This window comes from Capricornis sumatraensis, chromosome 16 (genome assembly GCF_032405125.1).
Source record: "Capricornis sumatraensis isolate serow.1 chromosome 16, serow.2, whole genome shotgun sequence".
Lineage (NCBI taxonomy): Eukaryota > Metazoa > Chordata > Mammalia > Artiodactyla > Bovidae > Capricornis > Capricornis sumatraensis.
The window spans coordinates 61,852,267-61,874,363 of NC_091084.1; the positions used below are offsets into that span (position 1 = coordinate 61,852,267).

A 22,097-nucleotide genomic window follows, 5' to 3' on the forward strand; every position below is an offset into this window, starting at 1 on the left:
ATTTTGTCTGTGGAACATTTACTCCACCTTCTTCTGCAAAACCGCATGTTAAATTTTCCTGTAAAACTTACCTCGGTTTCATTGTTAATTCAAGTGGTGCAGGTGGGGCTCACCCCACCCCCTGCCTGCCTCAGAGTGTATGACTGTTGTTGTTGCTAAGTCGCTTCAGTTGTGTCCAACTCTGTGCGACCCCATATGAGATGGCAGCCCACCAGGCTCCCCCGTCCCTGGGATTCTCCAGGCAAGAACACTGGAGTGGGTTGCCATTTCCCTCTTCAATGAATGAAAGTGAAAAGTGAAAGTGAAGTCGCTCAGTCGTGTGCGACCCTCAGCTACCCCATGGACTGCAGCCTTCCAGGCTCCTTCATCCATGGGATTTTCCAGGCAAGAGTACTGGAGTGGAGTGCCATTGCCTTCTCCAGAGTGTATGACTAGGCTAAGTCAATTGGAGTGTTTCATCTTCCTTCCCACAATGACTGGTTTTAGGAAGGCCATGTAAATCAAGCTGAGATCATTAGACTGTCTCGATTAACTATAAAGCTGAAAGTGTCAGCAGCCATCACAAGGGGAGAGTCTGTTTACAGATGAAGTCAACACCTAAAGATCTAGCCAAGAAATAGAGATGGATTCCTATCATAATGCCTGGGCATCCGGATCAAACCATGCCTGATGTCATTATCCCCACAGACTTCTAAGTTACATGAGTCAACAGTTTTCTATTTTCGCTTGAGTTATTTTGAATAGGTTTCTGTTACATGTACTCCAAAGAGTTTTAATGAATACCTTCCTCTTGCTTTGCTGCTCCAACATGAAAAAACAAATTAAAAAAACACCGTATAATTTGACCAAGAATGTTGTTGAAACAAATTGACCTTTTCCTGATTATTAAAAGCAGCAATAGCCCTGGGATGTAAGTTACTGGTAAACTTGATTCTAGAAAGGCCATTCTCTCATATTTAAGATGGACAGATAATGGAATCTAGAATTTGAGTTTTGTTTAAGACTTGAACTTTTTCCCATATTTCTGTTCTCTACTATGAAAGAAATGACATAAATATACCTCATTAATTCCTTCCTTTATTCCTCAAATATTTGTTTAAACATAGTAATAAATGTTGAATGAAGTAAGAAAGCCTCAGCAGACTATATTTAACCTAACGTCTTTTTACAGTCAACTGTATTTGGAAAAAATTTACAAACAAGTTTTATCCATTTAAAGTGCACAATTTTGTGGAATTTTTGATATGTATACATATTTGTGTTGATGAAACTTGGCCACAGTCACAACACCAAATCTCCATCACAACCCACCCCCTTGAATATTCCTCATACCTTTGCAGTCTTCCCTTTCCTCTGTGCCCAGTGTAAGCAACTGATGATTTTTTGTCAAATCAGTTTGTGTTTTCTAGGATTTTATACAAATGGAACCAAACTTTATGTACTATTTGGGGTCTGGCTTCTTTCATTCAGTATAACATTTTGAGATTTATCCATATTATTGCATGATTCATTCCTTTTTTGATGCTGAATAGTATGAGTCGGACACGACTGAAGCGATTTAGCAGCAGCAGCAGCAGCAGTAGTATTCCAATGCATGGCCATATCAAAACTGTTTATTCATTGGATGTATGGAAGGCTTCCTGGGTTTTGTTATTGTTAATAAAGCTTCTATAAATGCTTGTGTACAAATCTTTATTTGAACACATATTTTCATTTGTCTGCATAAATATGTAGGAGCAGAAGGCTATTATATGGTACGTGTGGGTTAGCTTTTTAAGTAACTGCCAAAAGTTTTCCAAAGAGGCTACCATTTTATATTAATTCTGCAGTGCATAAGAACTCTATTTGTTGCTCTATACTTGAAACTCTCAGTATTAGAAACTTCAGTCACTCTACACAGTGTGTTGTTGTATCTCTGTGTGGTTTCAGTCCATATGTTCATCATGGTGAATGATGGTGAATATCCTTCTGTATGGAAAAGGTCAGTTTTCATTCCAATCCCAAAGAAAGGCAATGCCAAAGAATGCTCAAACTACCGCACAATTGCACTCATCTCACATGCTAGTAAAGTAATGCTCAAGATTCTGCAAGCAAGGCTTCAGCAGTACATGAACCGTGAACTTCCAGATGTTCAAGCTGGTTTTAGAAAAGGCAGAGGAACCAGAGATCAAATTGCCAACATCTGCTGGATCATTGAAAAAGCAAGAGAGTTCCAGAAAAATATCTATTTCTGTTTTATTGACTATGCCAAAGCCTTTGACTGTGTGGACCACAATAAACTGTGGGAAAATTCTGAAAGAGATGGGAATACCAGACCACCTGACCTGCCTCTTGAGAAACCTATATGCAGGTCAGGAAGCAACAGTTAGAACTGGACATGCAACAACAGACTGGTTCCAAACAGGAAAAGGAGTGCGTCAAGGCTGCATATTGTCACCCTGCTTAGTTAACTTCTATGCAGAGTACATCTTGAGAAACGCTGGGCTGAAGGAAGCACAAGCTGGAATCAAGATTGCCAGGAGAAATATCAATAACCTCAGATATGCAGATGACACCACCCTTATGGCAGAAAGTGAAGAAGAACTAAAGAGCCTCCTGATGAAAGTGAAAGAGGAGAGTGAAAAAATTGGCTTAAAGCTCAACATTCAGAAAACTAAGATCATAGCATCCAGTCCCATCATTTCCTGGCAGATAGATGGGGAAACAGTGGAAACAGTGGCTGACTTTATTTTTCTGGCCTCCAAAATCACTGCAGATGGTGATTGCAGCCATGAAATTAAAAGACACTTACTCCTTGGAAGGAAAGTTATGACCAACCTAGATACCATATTAAAAAGCAGAGACATTACTTTGCCAACAAAGGTCCGTCTAGTCAAGGCTATGGTTTTTCCAGTGGTCATGTATGGATGTGAGAGTTGGACTGTGAAGGCGGCTGAGCAACGAAGAATTGATGCTTTTGAACTGTGGTGTTAGAAGATTCTTGAGAGTCCCTTGGACTGCAAGGAGATCCAACCAGTCAGTCCTGGGTGTTCATTGTAAGGATTGATGTTGAAGCTGAAACTCCAATACTTTGGCCACCTGATGCGAAGAGCTGACTCATCTGGAAAGACTCTGATGCTGGGAAAGATTGAGGGCAGGAGGAGAAGGGGACGACAGAGGATGAGATGGTTGAATGGCATCACCGATTTAATGGACATGGGTTTGGGTGGACTCTGGGAGTTGGTGATGGAGAGGGAGGCCTGGTGTGCTGCGGTTCATGGGGTTGCAAAGAGTCGGGCACGACTGAGTGACCGAACTGAACTGAATGGCCATTTGCATGTATCTCTTTATGAACAGTCAATTTAAACTTGTAACCATTTATTGGGTTATTTTTTTTATTATTGAGTTACAGGAGTCCTTCAGATATTCTGAATAGAGATTTATATAATTGTGAGCTTCATATACTGAGAATATGTCCAGATTGTGGACTGCCTTTTTTATTTTTGTAATGGTGTTTTTTAATCAAAGTTTTTACTTTTGATACAGTTCAATTTGTCATTTTTCATCTTTTAGGCTCATGCTTTTTATGTGTCCCAAGAAATCTTTGCTGATCACAATATTTTAAGTTTTCTTCTAGAAGTTTTATAGAATTAGTTTTCCTATTTCAGTGTAATATCTATTTTGTATTTATTTTTGTATATGGAGTAAGGTATCAGTCAAGGTTTTCCATATGACGTTTATTTTTCCAAGCACCAATGACTGAAGTCTACTATTTCCCCTTTAAATTGCCTTGGCACTGTGTCAAACCTCATTTGACCATGTATGTGTCTATCTTTCATACCATAACATCATTATCACAGTTTTGGTTATTAAAAGATTTATAGTAAGTCCGAAAATTAGAAAATGTAAGTCCACCAACTTTTATTTTTTGATTTCTTTCAGCTATTCTAGATCTTTTTTCACTTTCAAAAAAATATTAGAATCAAACTTGTTTATTTCCAAAAATCGTTAAGTCAGCTGGTAGACTAAGTTTGCACCTATAGATCAATCTAGGGAGAACTCAACAGTCTACAAACATTGTATATCTTCACTTGTTTAAGTTTTCTTTAATCCTTTCAGAAATATTGTTTAACTATCAGTGGAAACACACTCAGATCTTCTATTATTAATATATTTACCCTTTGCACTTCATGGTTCTCATACTATTGTGTGTGTTCAGTTACATCTGACTCTTTGCGATTTTATGGCCTATAGCCCGCCAGGCTCCTCTGCGCATGGGATTCTCTAGGCAAGATCACTGGAGTGGGTTACTATTTCCCTTCAGGGGATCATCCTGACCCAGGGATCAAACCTGAGTCTCCTGTGTCTCCTGAACTAGCAGGCAAATTCTTTATCACCGTGTTACCTGGGAAGCTCTGGTACTACTGTATTTTAAGATTTTAAAAATTCATTTTCAATTTTATGTTGAGTACATAAATAAACAGTTGCTTTTTTATATACTAGTCTTTTATTCTGTAACCTTGCTAAATTTACTTATTACTTCTTAATTCTTATAAATTGCTTACAATTTTGTTGTTTTGGAGATTCCTTCCAATTTTCTCTTCAAAATTAACAATCATGTCACATGCAAAAAAGAGAAAATTTTACTTTTTCCCTTACAATCTTCATTCTTTCTATTTCTTCTTTGTGCTTTATTATGCTGTTCAGGGCCTCCAAAAATTGGTGACTAGATCTATGAGTCCAGGAAGCCTTACATTTTCCTGATCTTAGTTTGAAAGCATTCAATGCTATACCATAAACTCTGATGCTAACTGTAGGTTGTGACCATGTATAAGATGATGAGGCGCCTTTCTACTCCTAACTGCTGAGTTTTTATGAATGAATGTTGAAATTATTCAAAAGCTTTTCCTGTATATATTTGCAAAGACAATATTCAAATTAATGTATGCATGAGAAGGATGACAGAACAGTAACAGAGGTGAAAGCACATAGACAAACACGAATTACTGTCATAGGCAGTTTTCTGTGCGGTGTGCGTCAATGGACGTTCACTAAGTTATTCATAAATGGATAAATAACACAATAATAATAAGGGATATGCAGAAACTCATGATAACAGTATGTCATGAACCAAGGACTTGGATACATTTAATTTTGTCCATCTAGAAACAAACCTTTACAGAGTCTTCATCCAGATCCTATGGGCTTCCCAGGTGGCTCAAGTGGTAAAGAATCTTCCTGCCAATACAGGTGACTCAAGAGACGCAGGTTCGACCCCTGGGTCAGGAAGATCCCCTGGAAGAAGAATCAGCAACCCACTCCAGTATTCTTGCCTGGAGAATCCCATGAACAGAGGAGCCTGGTCCGCTACAGTCCATGCGGTCACAAAGAGTCAAGCACCACTGAGCGACTAACACTTTGCCTTTTTTTCCCCCCCAAACACATGGTTAATAGAGAGAAAACTCCCTAAATAATGTTGCCATTTTGAATGAGGAGGATAAAAACACAAAATCAGACGTGTGGATTGTGTCTCTGTTCACAATACATACAGGCTGTTTGACTGAGACAGGAAAAGTTCCTGTGGGTCAAGAAATAAGAGTGACTGAAGGTAAGAACATTTTTAAAACAAGAGAAAACTTCAGCTCACGTGCCTGAAAGCATATCCACATGTCAAGGGCCGTGGAACACTCTCCCAGGGGGCCTGAATAAGAAGCCTCTCTGGTTCTTAACCAAGGCTGAATGGAACACCAGGGAATATGCTGGAGGGAGGGGAGCCATTGGCCAAAGGGGTGGAAAAAGTGATGCAATCAGAGAGCTCCTGCCCATCACTAGTTTTATGACTCTCCTTAAAAAAGGAAGGAGAATTCAAACCCCTTCAAAATAAGATCACCGGAGGAGACCTGGCTTGGAAGACTGGTTCTGATAAGACAGAAGTTTATAAGGATTTATTTTCCTGGTTGATAATCACAGTCTATGCCAAAGGACTACTCCACCTGACTACTGCTTTATAGCAAATATAGGGTAAATTTTAAACTTACACAGAATAATTTCTCTGGGAATTGGGATCAGCAGGCGGAGAATCTACAAACAAATGACGCTGAGAAATAAAGGCTCTCCTTCCCAACAACCTAAAGCTTGACGAATCATATCAATGTTTTACATCTCAGTATATTTAAAAGTTCACAACAAACAGAAAGCTCTTCTCTACCTGCTTGCTAACTGGTTTCATTTGAAGAAGAGTGTACTCCCAAAGACAAACCTCTAAAGAAAAAAAAAATACCATTAGATTTTCTTTTTTTTCCTTATTTGATGCCATTAATAATAAATAGTATGTATTTTCCTTACCCAATTCAAGGGGGGAAAAAAAAACCTTTTTGTTGCTTTTCATATAAAGACACATTTTCAAAGTTATGCCTATAAAGAGTCCATTAAAAAAAAAAGGACAGAGGAATATGCTAATTGCTCTGAAATTCAAAGCTCCAATCAAGTGAACACTCTCATGGGTGTGAGGACACAGGGCCTCTTCAGGGGAAGGTAATCGTAATTATGCAGCATGAGGCCCCAAGTTTATGTCAGTAGCAGATTCTGATACGATAGGCACCAAAGGAATCACGTCTGGACTGCTTCAATGGGAGGGTGTTGGTGTAGCGCTGGTATTTAGCTGTGATCTAGAGGCCAGCAAAGGTCAGTCTGGACAAAGCAGAGTCTAATGAAGCTGCTAGTGTCTGGGGTGAAAGAGCCACAAGGCCTTTCAAATTAGCAGCTGAATCCTGACACTCATTAGTGACTCTATATGTAGAGGCTGCAACTTAGTCCCAACCAGGGAAACAGCCTAGACACCCTATATACACACGGAGGAAATAAAGTATGCACAAAATAAAGAACTGGAACCGCTCAAATGTTTTCCCTTTTGCATTTTGACATTTTTCTTTTTCTTTTTTTTATATTAATGACAGAACTGCAGTGTGCTTACCTTCCAATTTGGCACTAAAATAATTACCACAGCGACTAAAATGAGACATCTTTTTTTTTTTTAATCAAGGAAGCCCTAGTCAGAAATTGCTTCTGCTAAGTTCTGTACAAGACATAATATACTCTTGTTAACTAACAAAACCAATAAATCAAGCTGAAGCACTTATTAAAGTATCTTACAGCACTAAATTTATCACTGATGACAAATTTAATTTGGGACTCTGACAATTTTGCTCCTTGCATATACTTCAACAGATTTCTTTATTATTATTTGCCGGGGGGGGGGGTGTTATTTCATAAGAAATTTTTAGAGATGTAAAAGATGACTTCCCATAGAAAATAGTGTTTGTGCCACAGTGTTGCTATCACTAGGAAAAGTTACGCACTAAAATTCTTTTCTGCAATCCTAGCCTTCGCACACTAGAGTTAGCAGAATTTTTTAAATGGTGATAATGACCATTTTACGAAGCAATTTATAATCATCACTCAGCTCACCGATACTCGATCTCACACAGTCAGGTCAATGCTTGTCCCCTGATAATGAAGATAACAAAACTGAGACACAGAGTTTCCTCCTACCTAACAGGTAGGGGAATTTTAATCTGTGGCAAGGTCTTTCAGTCAAAGGAAAATGGAAAGAAAAAAAAGCAAAGAAACGCACACAATTGTATTGGTCTGTTTATAATTATTCAATATTGTAGCTAAAATGACACTATTTCCACTTAAGCATCAAAATAAAATTACACTTCAAATACACATAAAATGATTGTCTGTAGGCAACCTTTGTTGGATATCAAACTTCTCGGCTATATAACATAAATAATGCTTTATTTTCTTTTCCAGTCTATTGCACTCTGCAGTGCATTCTACAACACACCCGGGGGGACGCAAGTTATATTTTCCATAAACTTTTCTGCTTCCTGAAACACATCTCAATAATTCTACATTAGCATTTTCCTGTTGTCTTTTCCAAAGGTGTTTTCTCTCTTGACAATGCAATCAGTATATAAAAAACAAATTTCACCGCCTGGTCCCGTTTAAGGCAAACCGCGCAGCCTGAACCACAGCCTGACAAGGAGAACACATTAAGCTCTGGAACAAAAGCGTCCAAGTCGACCTGTTTTGCAGGCTGATTAATAGAAACAAGCTCCAAGGACTAATCACAAGTCGAGCCCTGTTTTGCAGATTAATAGAACAAAGACACAGGAGAGGAGGGGAGGGTACAGCACTGGAATACAAATAAGCAAAGGTAGGCACCAGGCTTTCTCTGAGGGAAGTCGCATCCTGTACAGCCAGACCCACAGACCCAGATGACACTCAGGGATGAAGCAAAATGCGGCACCGAAGAGAGCGGGGCTCCATCAGTCACCCCAGCCCCAAATGAGGCGTTTGGGCTCCACCTTCTGTGGGCTTGTCTGAGTTAAAAGAGGAAGGAAGAATTTTCAGCCGAATGAGGTACAGCTCTGATGCTTTCAGGGAGTCCTTCCACTCTTCAGAAGGCACACAGAGCCTTTGCTGATGAACACAGACACACCCACCTTCCCATTTTTGCCAATGGCCTGTCACACAGGTCACCCTGGGAGTGCACGCATACGAGCAGGCCCACAATCACGCAAGAACTAGATACACACCAGGGGCATGAAGTTAGAAAAAAATAAGAGAGTCAATGTCCAAATTACCCTGGCATACGTTTTACAACTAGAGAATGTGGCCTTTTCTCCTGACTGTAAAAATAAAACCTACCCACTGTAAGAACATATAAAGTCTCAGGCAAGTAGAATGAAAGAAAAAATATTCATAAGAGAAAACCAATGTTATACTTGCGGTTATTACCTTTCAGTCTTCCTTTTCTGTATATACATTTTCATGATGCTATTGATACACCTCTGTGTATTTTTGGCGGGCACATGGCTTTTGAAAAGCTTACTGCTAAATTTAAGAAGAAACACATACCATGAACCTCTTGATGTCTGATGCCAATTCTTGAATGAGAAAAACCAGGTGAGTGGGTGAACTTTTTTACTGCAATTGCAAAGCTTTCATCCATGTGCGTGTCTGGTTAACTGAAGACAGTTTACACAGCTTGAGAAACATAATCTTTAGGAATTGAGATGTCTGTTTTTTGTATGATTCCTAACCTTGATATTCTGCAGTATTTTCCTTTTACTTTTTTTTTTTATTCTGTTCTTACTTGTAGAAATCCAGAAAAACCATTTTTTTGGTCTCATTCACAAGAAGAATACTTGAATCAATGGACAAACAAAATGAATTTTCTCTGGCATATTTGTATTTTATTCTATTAATAATCCAATGATTTGGTTGATTGCGACAATCCACAAAGTAAAAACACACTTACAATGAAAATCATAAACATCAACAGTTACGAAACCTCAGAACTGACTTTAGAGAAGGCTTATGAGTTTACAAGCTAGACAAACTTCCAAAATTTCCAAAGAAATAATCCTGTTCCTTTCAGACTTTTCAGAACATAGTTCAAACTACAGAGGTAATTTCTAGAGCAAATAACCTTAAAAACCAATACCCCCCCTTAATATTAGGTTTTCCCTTTACGAGTGGTACAGAACTGCACATATGGTGTGTCTGAATGCAGGCAGACAGTCAATACCCTGAAAATTCCCTCACCTCTCCTGGGCCTGCTTCCTAAGCTGCTCTGTAAGCCAGCAAACCACACAGAATTTGCCTCCAGGAAAAGCTATTTAAAAGCACAAAGGTCAGGGCCAGCATTATACAAACACACTTAGGTCTCCTGTCTCTCTTATTCATTCTGCTGGAGCTACAGGTAAGTACTTCTTACAGAATTATGACATTTTTTTTAAGGGAGAGACAGAATTGAGGTTAAAAAAAAAAAAACTTAAGTCTTGGCTGTTTCGCTGTGAAAAACGGTAAGCATTAAAAAATGTTTAGTAACAAAGGCATCATAAACACAGCTTAAAATCCTCAATCTCAAGAGCTTCCTATGTATTAATTTATTTAAATAATGTAAAAACAAAACTCACAGATTGAATTTCTTAAACAAATGTCCTTTCCACAAATTTTCTCATCATAACACCCATAAAGAAAATAGAAAAGTAGGGATTGGCTGATAATAGCCCAACAGCTTATTTCCAACTATTAAGAGTTTTACCTCCAACAATTTCTGCTTAGGTTTTAATCCAGCATCTTTTACTTTGTTTCGAAAAGATCAAAGCAAGACGGTTTTCTTCTACTGATTCTTGATTCAGAATATAGGCCCCAATTACAACTAGTGATTTAAGAAGCTGGCCATTTTTGGGTTTTTTTGGTCAACTGATTTTTTTGACAAAAACCTTTTATTTTCTACTGGCATGCATGCGTCTTCAGTCACTTCAGTTGTGTCCAATTCTTTGTGACCCTAGGGAATGTCAGGCTCCTCTGTTCCTGGGATTCTCCAGGCAAGAATACTGGAGTGGGTTGCCATTTCCTTCTCCAGGGGATCTTCCCGACCCAGGGATTGAATCCATGTCTCCTGCATTGCAGGCAGATTCTTTACCAATGAGCCACCTGGGAAGTCCTTTATATCAGACTATAGCTGATTAATAATGTGATAGTTTCAAGCAGGTAGCAAAGGACTCAGCCATACATATACATGTATCCATTCTCTTCCAAACTCTCCTGCCATTCAAGCTGGAGGGACTGGACTTTTAAAGCATTAAGACAATAAAAACTTTTTCTCCCTAGTTTCTGTCTTTGATAACCCTGTTTCTGGAATCACAGTGCTCCAAGCTAGTTATTGCTTATAAAGCCTTGTTTGGCATTGAAAGTCAGCACTCCTTACTGGATTCAGAGTTAGGACTGATTTGTCCCATCATTTCAATACATACAGCAGCTTGAAATGTAGTGAGAGAAATAGTCATCTAAGTTTATGAAGCCAGACAGGCATCAGAGGTATTTCTTTTTATGTTCCATCATTTTGTACATCATATATAAAAGAAGCTGGTAACAAATTAGGGGAGAAAACGGAAAATCAGTCTGTCAGCTCTGATTTTTTTCCCCCTGTACACACTCAGCATTGGTTTTACTTAGTCTTCAATGCTGATTTACTGTAGGTTCTATGAAATTTTAGCACCACTTAAAAAAAAAATAGAGATCCATCCAAAATCCACCATGCCAGACATTAGGCTTTTATAAACCAGGTGCTTCTCTTCATTTATTTTTCATTTTTTTGTTGCAAATTTCATACTTAGACACTTTAGTCACAGTTATTATATTTACACTTTAACCAAGCGGATCTTTTGTAATACTCATGCAAAACAGTCTTCCTGCATCTCCCCCTGAATTAAAGCAGGTTTGCAACTCATTTTTTCTGCTCTTTAAGGAATGCAGACACATTCTGCTAACCCAGAGGCTTTCAAAGTGTGCCACTAACTTCCTGTTTCAGGAACCCTCACGGAACATTCCATGTTCAATTTATAGTTCCCATCCAAGATCACCTTTATTTTTTCTGGGTGAAAACGCAGTACCCAATGTTACTCATACATTTAAAATGACGCTCCATGTAAGTGACCTTAAAACACCCCATATGTCTTCATTTAACAGACATCTATTTACTCTTCCACATCCTTTGATCACATGCTGCCAATATATGGGTTCCTTTCCTAAATGGTTTCCACTTATCCAGATCATTAGCAACTTGTGCAAAAAATACTGTACAATGTTTGCTTTTAAAAATTCTCTCCCCTGCCCCACACACATACACATACAGGGTGACTCTTTTCCTAGACTAAGTTTCCTAAGTGTGACATGAAAAAAATGAAAGAATGCCCAGTAGCCAGCGCCGGGGTCTCAATGTGGAAGTCCAAGTCTGCCTGGAGCAGAGTGCATGGGTCCACGCGATCCCGACTTCAGTGGGGACATTTGGCCAGCACTTCCTTCTTGGTGCATGTGCCCAGGGATACCGTCTCTCTCAGCAGCTCTTTGGCGAAGGACATGGAAGTTGTCCCCGTGAAGCAGAAGGACCAGAGGAACTGGCCCACGTCTTACGATACACTGAGGTATTCAGTTCAGTTCAGTTCACTTGCTCAGTCGTGTCCAACTCTTTGAGATCCCATGGACTGCAGCACACTAGGCCTCCCTGTCAATCACCAACTCCCAGAGTTTACTCAAACTCATGTCCATTGAGTTGGTGATGCCATCCAACTATCTCATTCTCTGTCATCCCCTTCTCCTTCTGCCTTCAATCTTTCCCAGCATCAGGGTCTTTTCTAATGAGTCAGCTCTTTGCATCAGGTGGCCAAAGTATTGGAATTTCAGCTTCAACATCAGTCCTTCGAATGAATATTCAGGACTGATTTCCTTTGGGATGGACTGCCGTCTAGGTTCCCATCTTTGAAACCCTAGATTCTGCAGCATATCATGCAACAGAGGCTGGATCATTCTTTTCTCCTGTTCTCTCAACATTCCCATTGTCCCCCCTCAAACACCTCCCCACTGAAGCCTGAGAGCTCCTGGAAAGACTGGCCTGGATTTCTGTGTGTCGTTTTTTACAACCAGACAGAACAGTCAAGACTTCCACGTGGCCACTTCCTGAGTTGCCTCAGGTCAAGGAGTATAGTGACATCTGCAGTTACTAGGATATTCTCCCTCAGCCTCGAGAGCTCCTCAAAGTAACACTGGATTCTAGGGCTGTGTGCGTGTGCGTGCTTGTGTGTGCCTGTGTGTGTGTGTGTGTGTGTGTGTGTGTGTGTGTGTGTTAGTCACTCAGTCGTGTCCAACGTTTTGCAGCCCATGCACTGTAGGCCCCAGGCACCTCTATCCATGGGATTCTCCAGGCAAGAACACTACAGTGAGTTGCCATTCCCTTCTCCAGGGGATCTTCTTGACCCAGGGATCGAACCTGAGTCTCTGGATTCTCTCTGTATTGCAGGCAGATTTTTTACTGCCAAAGCCACCAGGCAAGCCCTGATTCTAGTCCTGTCTCTTCCCAGACTAACTTTCGGCCCGTCACCTTCTCTGCCAAAAACTCAGTCTTGGTCTTCTTTGGCAAATGAAGGCAACACCATCATGACATACTCAGTTCAGTTCAGTTCAGTCGCTCAGTCGTGTCCGACTCTTTGCGACCCCATGAATCACAGCACGCCAGGCCTCCCTGTCCATCACAAACTCCCGGAGTTCACTCAGACTCATGTCCATCGAGTTCGTGATGCCATCCAGCCATCTCATTCTCTGTCATCCCCTTCTCCTCCTGCCCCCAATCCCTCCCAGCATCAGGGTCTTTTCTAATGAGGCAACTCTTCACATGAGGTGGCCAAAGTACTGGAGTTTCAGCTTTAGCATCATTCCTTCCAAAGGAATCCCAGGGCTGATCTCCTTCAGAATGGACTGGTTGGATCTCCTTGCAGTCCAAGGGACTCTCAAGAGTCTTCTCCAGCACCACAGTTCAAAAGCATCAGTTCTTCGGCGCTCAGCTTTCTTCACAGTCCAACTCTCACATCCACACATGACCACTGGAAAAACCATAGCCTTGACTAGACGGACCTTTGTTGGCAAAGTAATATCTCTGCTTTTCAATATGCTATCTAGGTTGGTCATAACTTTTCTTTCAAGGAGTAAGTGTCTTTTAATTTCATGGCTGCAGTCACCATCTGCAGTGATTTTGGAGCCCAAAAAATAAAGTCTGACACCGTTTCCACTGTTTCCCTATCTATTTCCCATGAAGTGATGGGACCAGATGCCATGATCTTGGTTTTCTGAATGTTGAGCTTTAAGCCAACTTTTTCACTCTCCACTTTCACTTTCATCAAGAGGCTTTTTAGTTCCTCTTCACTTTCTGTGGTAAGGGTGGTATCATCTGCATATCTGAGGTTATTGGTATTTCTCTCGGGAATCTTGATTCCAGCTTGTGCTTCTTCCAGCCCAGTGTTTCTCATGACATACTAGCACTTGCAAAAGCTGGCTATTGTTAATAATTATTAATATACACCCTTTGCATTTTAATTGTTTAAAATTTAAAAATTTTTTTAACTATTTAGAATTGTTTTGAAGCCCAAATGAACACATATGAAAGTTCCCTAAGTGAAATATACCATCCAAATATGTTTATCATTGTTGGCTAATTGAGTTGGTCTCTCAGAATTTGCAGGTAAAAATTTAAATCATGCCCAGTGCTGATATTAAGCATAAATGATTGCCAAAGAACACATATATATCTCCTTCCACATTCACTTATACAACCCATAAAAGCACATGACAGGTTTTAAAGGTTTGCACCCAGCGGGCAGAGAAGTACGAGTTGGATCCAACATCCCAAACTCCACACACACCAGCTTCTGCCATGGTATTTTAGTGACATGGCCACTGATGGGAGGTAGGAAGCCAGGGGACTGGTGTTGCTTTCTCCTTTTCCAAATAAACAAGGCAGTTGTTAAACCAGAAGTGAATCTGATCCCGTGCAGCTTTAAGAGCAAGTCAGCTGCATTCTGAAGCAGGCGAAAATGTAAACAGAGCCTGAAACTCTAGAGCAGGGCAGACCCACCATAGGTTTCAGAATGGGAGAGTCCATGGGCCCGGGGCCAAAAAAAATGAAATGTTAGCCTGGGTCTTTAAACAGAATCATGTAGAAGCGGAGTGCATATTTGTTTAACACACATACACAGACCTTCTTCTGTGCCAAGACCTTCCTGAACCCTCCTGAATAAAAGCTGGAATCCTTGAGACGGTGGTACAGAAACAATATTGTTCCTACATTGCTGTTCTTTAGCATCCATGGACTTTCCTCTTGAATGTAGAGATGTTTCTTTTCTTCTTTTTTTTTTGGCCCAAGTTAATTACAAAGTATGACTATGAAAATAAAATAAATGAGCCCATTCCACCCATCCCTGTATCTGAATTCTATCATATGAGTTGCCCATTGGTTTTCTAATCCTCTCACTCAATATCTGCTCTTAATTTGTTCGCTACTGCCAGAACTTGAAGACTGTCAGCAAAATCCATGATGCATCACAAAACTTATAATTGGAAATAAAAACATCTGAAGCTCTTCCGACAGAGTAAAGTACCATGGTGCTGATCAGAACAAGGAAATGTGAGCAACCTTGTAGCTGTTTGTGTGCAAACACAATTATGTATAAATGCAGCAGAGAGTTGAATCAACACTTAACTCCCACTCTGAAAAACACTGAGAAAATTACATTTAAAGGCATGGACGAACTCAACATATTGATGATCCAAAATGAGGGGGAGAGAAGAAGGGAAAAAATACATCCTGCTCACACTTCCTTTGAAAACGCAGCTTGATGGGCTTTCTCTTGCTATTTCAACCATTTTAGAATTACGCTGCCTGGGACTCCATCTAATTTTCTGGCTGCAGAAGTTAAGGCACTTCCTCCACAGTTACTAAATCTGACAAATTACACCTGGGTCTACTCTAACATGAAAAAGTGTGCTCTTTGTTCCTGACCCTTGGGCAGCATAGAGATCAAATTCCTGGACATTGGAAAGCCCCACTCATTTTCATTAAAAGCCACGGGAGACTAGCTCTGCATTTCTGTTCAGGAGGGGAACAAGTTACACTGCCGAACAACACAACTGCCATGCTCAGGTCAGAGCAAGATGGGCTTTTTACTCTTTGCAGCTTGGTTACTGATCCGTTTGTACCCGGATTTTTTTCTTTTCTTTTTTTTTATATATAAGCATCTTGGTAGCAAAAGAACAACTGAAATTAAAAAAAAAAAAAAAAAAAGAAGAGGCTAGTCAATTTTTAAATACCAAGTGCCATGAGTGAATTTATTGAAATCTGCTAGCACTAAAATGCTGGCTACAGATCCAATAACGAAAAATATAAAGATGATTTCAAAATGCCACCTCTCCTCCATCCTGGCCAGACAAGCAGTGAGTGAGTTAGCACAGTGGCTGATACCTGACAGATTAGAATTCTGTCTCCTCTGATCAGCATTTGCAAAAGACATACGAGAGCTGAAAGTGATCTTAAGAGATTAGGAACCATCTCGGTGGCAAAGAACAACATGAGGGATGCAAGAAATCCACGAGCTTTTCTGAACAAGAGCAGAGTCCTGGGCAGATCTAACCACCAGGCCTCACAATACCCTCTCCTTCTGTCCCCCAGAGAGGGAGAGAAAAAGGTAATAGGAGAAATTAAGAATAGCTTTAACTGCACTGTTAGTCCTGTGACAATACATCACACCTGAGTCCTTTCTTTAAGACTCCTAGAAAAATGATGAGGTGAGGGAGTATATATATACACAGAAGCCACAGAATCCGGCAGAAGGCCTCCTGAGCTAGGTTCCCACCGCCCACCCTCCCACCTCCTCTCAGGAATAGTCAACTCTTGCCTTCCTTCCAAGGAAACATCTTTCTTCCAGGACAAGGCACCCCATTTACTTCTTCAGTGTAGGTCACTGGATTTTCCCAGACCCATCAAACCACAGCCAAACCCTCTTCCTTGCAGATTTAATAAGCACCACAGTGCATTCCAATTGCAAACACCCACGAGGGCTCAGGATTGTTTTAAGCTATTTTCCACATACAAATTCCTCCTAAATTGTAAGTCAGGAGACATTGCGTTAATTCTCTCTGGTCTTTAGGAAGCTTTCAGTGGTGCTACAAGTTATAAACAGGGAATGAATGTGAGCTAATATACCTTGTTTAGAGCAAAACTGAGTCACAATTCACATTTTGCAAATGAGTTAATAGCTCTCTCCCTGGTCAGATGGCAATTACTTTTGAGAAATCTGTGACATGATGGAAATCCTTAGTATCAAGGTTCTCATTTTGATTTCTGTTTTTAAATTAAAACCAGTAACAATATCAGCAAATCAGAACTTAATATTTCCTCTGGAAAAGTCATTGGGAAAGCATGGAAATCAAACTTAAATCAATTCTAACTTACAAAACAGAAACAGACTCATAGACTTAGAGAATGAACTTATGGTTACCAGGGGGAAGGGAGAGTTAGGGAGTTTGGGATGGACATATACACACTGCTATATTTAAAATGGATAACCAACAAGGTCTTAGTATATAGCAGATGGAACTCTGCTCAATGTCACGTGCCAAACTGGACAGGAGGGTAGTTTGGGGGAGAACTATGTATAGTTGAATCCCTTTGCTGTCCAGGTAAAACTATCACAATATTGCTAATTGGCTATATTCTAACATAAAATAAAAAGTTAAAAAAATTCTTAAATCAGTTCACATTATTTTGGGGTTGGAATATTTGATGGGTTACTAAGAAGGCATACACCTACTTGTGAATCCCAGGGATGGAAAAATCCTTTTTGCTGACAGGATAAAAGTAGCAGCTCTGGTATAAATCCCCCCAAACTTGCTTCCAATCAAATTGTTAATAATGAAACAGGCTAAAAATTGTACAAAATATTAAAATAATCAAGCATGTCCACAAATACATGCCCTGTGAATATTCTAATTTGGGTGACTACTGAAGTGGGTGGCATCAGAGAGAAAGCGGGGCAGACCTCATTGCCCCTGTTTTACAGAGAAGCTGATGGATTTGTCACGCAGTCACCAAAGACTGAACTAAGGCTAGACCCCAGCGCATCTGACTCCCAGTGCAACAGTCTTTGCACAAAGGTGGACAAGGGTACAAAGGAGACTGGAAACACCAACCCCACTAGGCCAGTAACAGCTAGCTCTTATCAAGTGCTTATTCTCATGTCAGAAAGCCTTCTGCATGCTGCGGGTGCATTAACTCACTTACGACAACGATGAGAGAAAAGTAAAATTGCTATTTCCCACTTTAGAGATGAGAAAACAGAGGCACAGAGGTATGCAGGGAAAAGTTCAAGTCCAAAAGCTGAATAAGGGGTGGAAATGGGAAATCTTGTTGTCCCTGTACAGAAACACTGATGTAAGCATTCCTAAATCAACGTTCAGATTACAGCAGTTCTGGGAATATTAATTTTAACCAAAAAAATCTTCAGCAAGATCTGAACTGAGTTGGACATGACTGAACGACTAACAGTCTTCCTGTATCCACTAATCAGTCCTTCTGGATACTAACTAGTAAAGCTAGAAAAAAATTACAGAAAATGTCTCAACTTTCTATTCTACAGAAGACAATCCAAACTGTTGAGTAGGGGTGTGTGTATGCTCAGTCCTGTCTGACTCTTTGTGACCCCGTGGACTGTAGCCCACCAGGCCCCTCTGTCCATGGAATTTTCCAGGCAAGAATACTGGAGCGGAGTGCCATTTCCTGCTCCAGGGGATCTTTCCCACTCAGGGATAGAACTTGCATGTCTTATGTCTCCTGCATTGGCAGGCAGGTTCTTTACAACTGCGCCACCTGGGAAGCGCTGGGAAGTTGAGTGAGGTGGCCAATCTGAATTCACTCTGCCCTTTTCCAGCCTTATTCACAACTCCTAGGGCATGACCAGGATACTCTTCCAGGCTGCGTAAGTAAAGGTCAGTTTTTCTGCTCTATATACACATAGGGCTCTCAAAAAGTAAGAAAGCAAATGGATAAAAATCCAAGACTCCTCTACTATTGATTTTCTGGTCTCACACTCCCATTTTAAAGACGCAAAAACTGGCTCTAGAACCTAAGTGACTTGCTTAAATTCACATAAACACTTAGCAGCAGAGCTAAGTCCTGAAAAGTGGTAATTATTAATATTGCTCTAAGCAAACCACCAGACACTCTTCTCAATTCAGTGCAAACATCATCCAATTTAATCCTCACCATAACCCTCTAAAGTAGGTATTATTTTCACCATCTTAGAGATGAAGAAACTGAGGTTCATCCTCTATGAGTTAACCTCTTCAAAACCAGACAACTGCCAGTTGACGAAGCCAAAATCAACATGCTTCCTTATCTGGTCCCAAAGAATATGCACCAGCTTCAACTTTTCTAGAGCTGAGAATTGCAGGACCAAGAACTGTAGAACTGAGCTCCTAACCTGTAACTTGCAAACTGTCTGGAGATTAGCCTTGCGTGTGTGTGTGTGTGTATTAGTTGCTCAGTCCTGTCCGACTCTGTGACCTCACAGACTGTACCTCGCCAGGCTCCTCTGTCCCTGGGATTCTCCAGGCAAGGATACTGGAGTGGGTTGCCATTCCCTTCTCTAATCAGTCTTGCCTGGGGAGCTTTAAAAATACAGGTCACTGGGCTCCACCTCAAAAAGGAGAATCAGCATCTTGGGGGGGTGGTTATGGCTTCAAAATCTATATTTCTTCAGAGTTGATCAGGTGATTCTCATGTGCAGCAAGATTTGAGAAACTCTAAGCAAGATATTTCATGAGTGTTTCCAATGTAAAACACAAGGAGGAAAGAATCACCTAAGGCTGATGGAATGTTCAGAGTGGCTGAACCTGCGTGAAGGGTAACACAGTGACCTTCCCCCAAATTTTTCTGTGTCCCATCGACACACGTGCAGCCCCAGTCACACAAACAGACGCGAATCTACTGTACCAAAGCTCTGCCCCCATTGATCTCGCCTAAAGAACTCTGCATCACAACAAACAATTCGCAGCAGTGCCAAAATTCATGTTCTGTTGGAAATACAGCATAAAGGTTTCATTTCACCTTTATTTTTTTGGTTTAAGACACTTAAGGTGGCACCATGCTTTCTCAGCATTGAGCTAAAAAAAAAAGAGGGGAAGACTGTTGGAAGGAACACTTACCAAGGTGCACCATATATCCTGAATCCCTTCACTGTTACCTCCGAGTCTTGTAAGTAAATACTGTTCGTCAGGAGGGACTGAACGTTGTCAAAGTCCTCTGGTTTCAATTTGGACACAGAGGGGAAACGGTAGTAGTCCTGTTTAACAAGGTCTGCCATGAATTCCTTATCAAATGTCAGTTCATGATTCCCAGCAATCACTATTTTATATTCATATGGCAGGTTTCCTGAAATACGAAAAAAAAAAAAGAGCACCAATTAGCACGTTCATTTCCCATCACGAAGTACAACAGCCATGACTGCGTGATTATCAGACAGTATCCCCAAATGAAACAGATCACACATTCCCTTATATTTCCATGGGAACCAAAATTTATGACTACTCCTTTATGCTAACAAAAATGACAATAAACGGGAGACAGGAAGCCACTCAGAAGCTTAAAAGCTACTAAGGAGACATTAAGTTTTCTAGTTCCATTTCCCTTTTCTGTTTGCTACAGTGTCACTGTGATAAATCCATACTGTGATCCATACTTTAGAATCATCCAGCAAAAATTACTTTAGTCATAAGCCTTAAAAAAGGTCTAGATTTGGTTTTAATCCTTAAAAAATAAGCTGACCAACTGTTTGTAACAACTCCGTTCCCTGCTAGATTTTTAGTATCACCTTAGTACAAAAGACACAGCATACGCATTTCACAATTTGCATAAATCAAAGGAAGCACACAGTACAATTTTGTATGGCAAGTTAAAGTTTACCTTTTGGCTTGTGAATAAAAAGATTAATAATGACCCCCTGATTAGAAGGCTAACTTTCCTCCCATTGGGATGGGAGAAGAAACTGTAAAGCTTAACCCCCTTTTAATATTTATGGTATGGAAATGTGAGTTCGCCAGTGTGTGCTTTTTATGCAAAAGTTTCCCGATCAAAATGAGATAATTCTGGGAAGAAGAATGAAAGCTATAAAGGAAAACCCAAACACCAGACTTCTGCATAGATTTATAATGTTTGAATAAAGTACAGATCATACATATTAATAACTCATCGTGATGCTATAAGAACCAAAATCCAAAGGGAGATAGTGCCCAGCAGCTGTCCCCATCCTGAAATTAATGCCCTTTTCTCTTCTTTGTCATTGCGCATCCCTCAAGCCTCACCACTGGGCAGCTGCTCATTTTATTTTATTTCATTTTTATTTTGAGGAGGAAAAGGGTGGGAAGACGGTGCCTATAATTCCAGCTTCCTGAGACTCCCGGGTCCAATGCAAAATTAATGTTTCCTGCTATTCCACGAAGAATGAAAGTTACCACTAGCAGGAATTGGATATATTTGTTGTAAGAATTCATCCTTACCAGCAAGCCAGAGTCAATGAATCAATTAATGAAGCTTACAGTCTGAGACAGAATTATGTTTGGGGGGGAGGGCAAGTTTTTGTCATAGGTCCAGTTGGATTTCACCAATGCAAATTGTAAACAGTATTAAAATTGGATACACAGAATGTGGGCTAATGGGGAGACTTATGAGAGAGATGAAAACAGGCAGAAAATAATACTGCAGGAAGATAAAACTGAAAACATGGTGGCTAAGTATCAATGGATATCCTTGACTACTGGCCCACAGAACTGTGTGACATGCCTTTGGCCTCAGTTATTCAAAACGTTGTGGTGAAGAGCTCCAAAAAAATAGGAAGCCTCTCTCAAGGACATCCCTGATGGCCCGGTGGTTAAGAATCTGCTTGCCAATGCAGGAGACTTGGGTTCGATCCCTGGTCCATGAGGATTACACATGCAGCGGGGCAACTAAGCCTGTGTGCCACAACCACTGAAATCCGAACGCCCTAGAGCTTGTGCACCATGATAAGAGAAGTCACCACAATGAGAAGCCCACCCACTGCAAACTGGAGAGTAGATGCCACTCACTACAACTAGAGGAAGCCCACGAACAGCAACGAAAACCCAGCACAGCCAATAAGTAAATAAACAGATTAAAAAAAGAAGAAACTTCTCTTAAACAGATGCAGAGCTTATAATCTGTACTAGCATAAGGCAGTAAGATTGGGATGTATGTTGCAAGTTACCTGGATAAAATGATGATATTTTGCACAATTCCCTACACTTAAAATACAGATAAAAGATGTATTCAGGAGTCTGAAAATTCCCAGCACTGTACATGATAGAAATTTTTGAGACTCTGCACTACTTCAACATCATGGCTCTGTGACCCCACTGGCCCAGTACTGCCTGCCCAGACCCACCCTCCTCCCAAGGCTAGAACAGTCTGATATGTTTTCCTGGACAGTAATCTGCTCCAAGGCAGGTGCTACCTGATTGAATCTTTGAGCAACTCTATTTGTACCAGTCATGCTTTAGCTGCCAGTTCTCCTTTAATGATTCATGATGATGGACTCACTGCAAACTCTGTCTTTATGCACCACTGCTCTTGCAAGAGGCCTTGGCTTCTTGCTTTTTCCATTTTAGAGCATTGCTTCAGGGATGGGATGGGTGAGACTGGGAAA

General features: G+C 40.5%; 1 protein-coding gene across 1 annotated transcript in view; it reads right to left on the minus strand.

The window, feature by feature from the left end:
• The window catches only part of MPPED2 (metallophosphoesterase domain containing 2), a 198,993-nt gene that overhangs the window by 80,021 nt on the left and 96,875 nt on the right, over positions 1–22,097 (minus strand). The window contains exon 3 of the mRNA XM_068989095.1: positions 19,585–19,810. Within this exon, the coding sequence (XP_068845196.1) occupies positions 19,585–19,810 (226 nt within the window). The remainder of the gene's footprint in view (positions 1–19,584; positions 19,811–22,097) is intronic.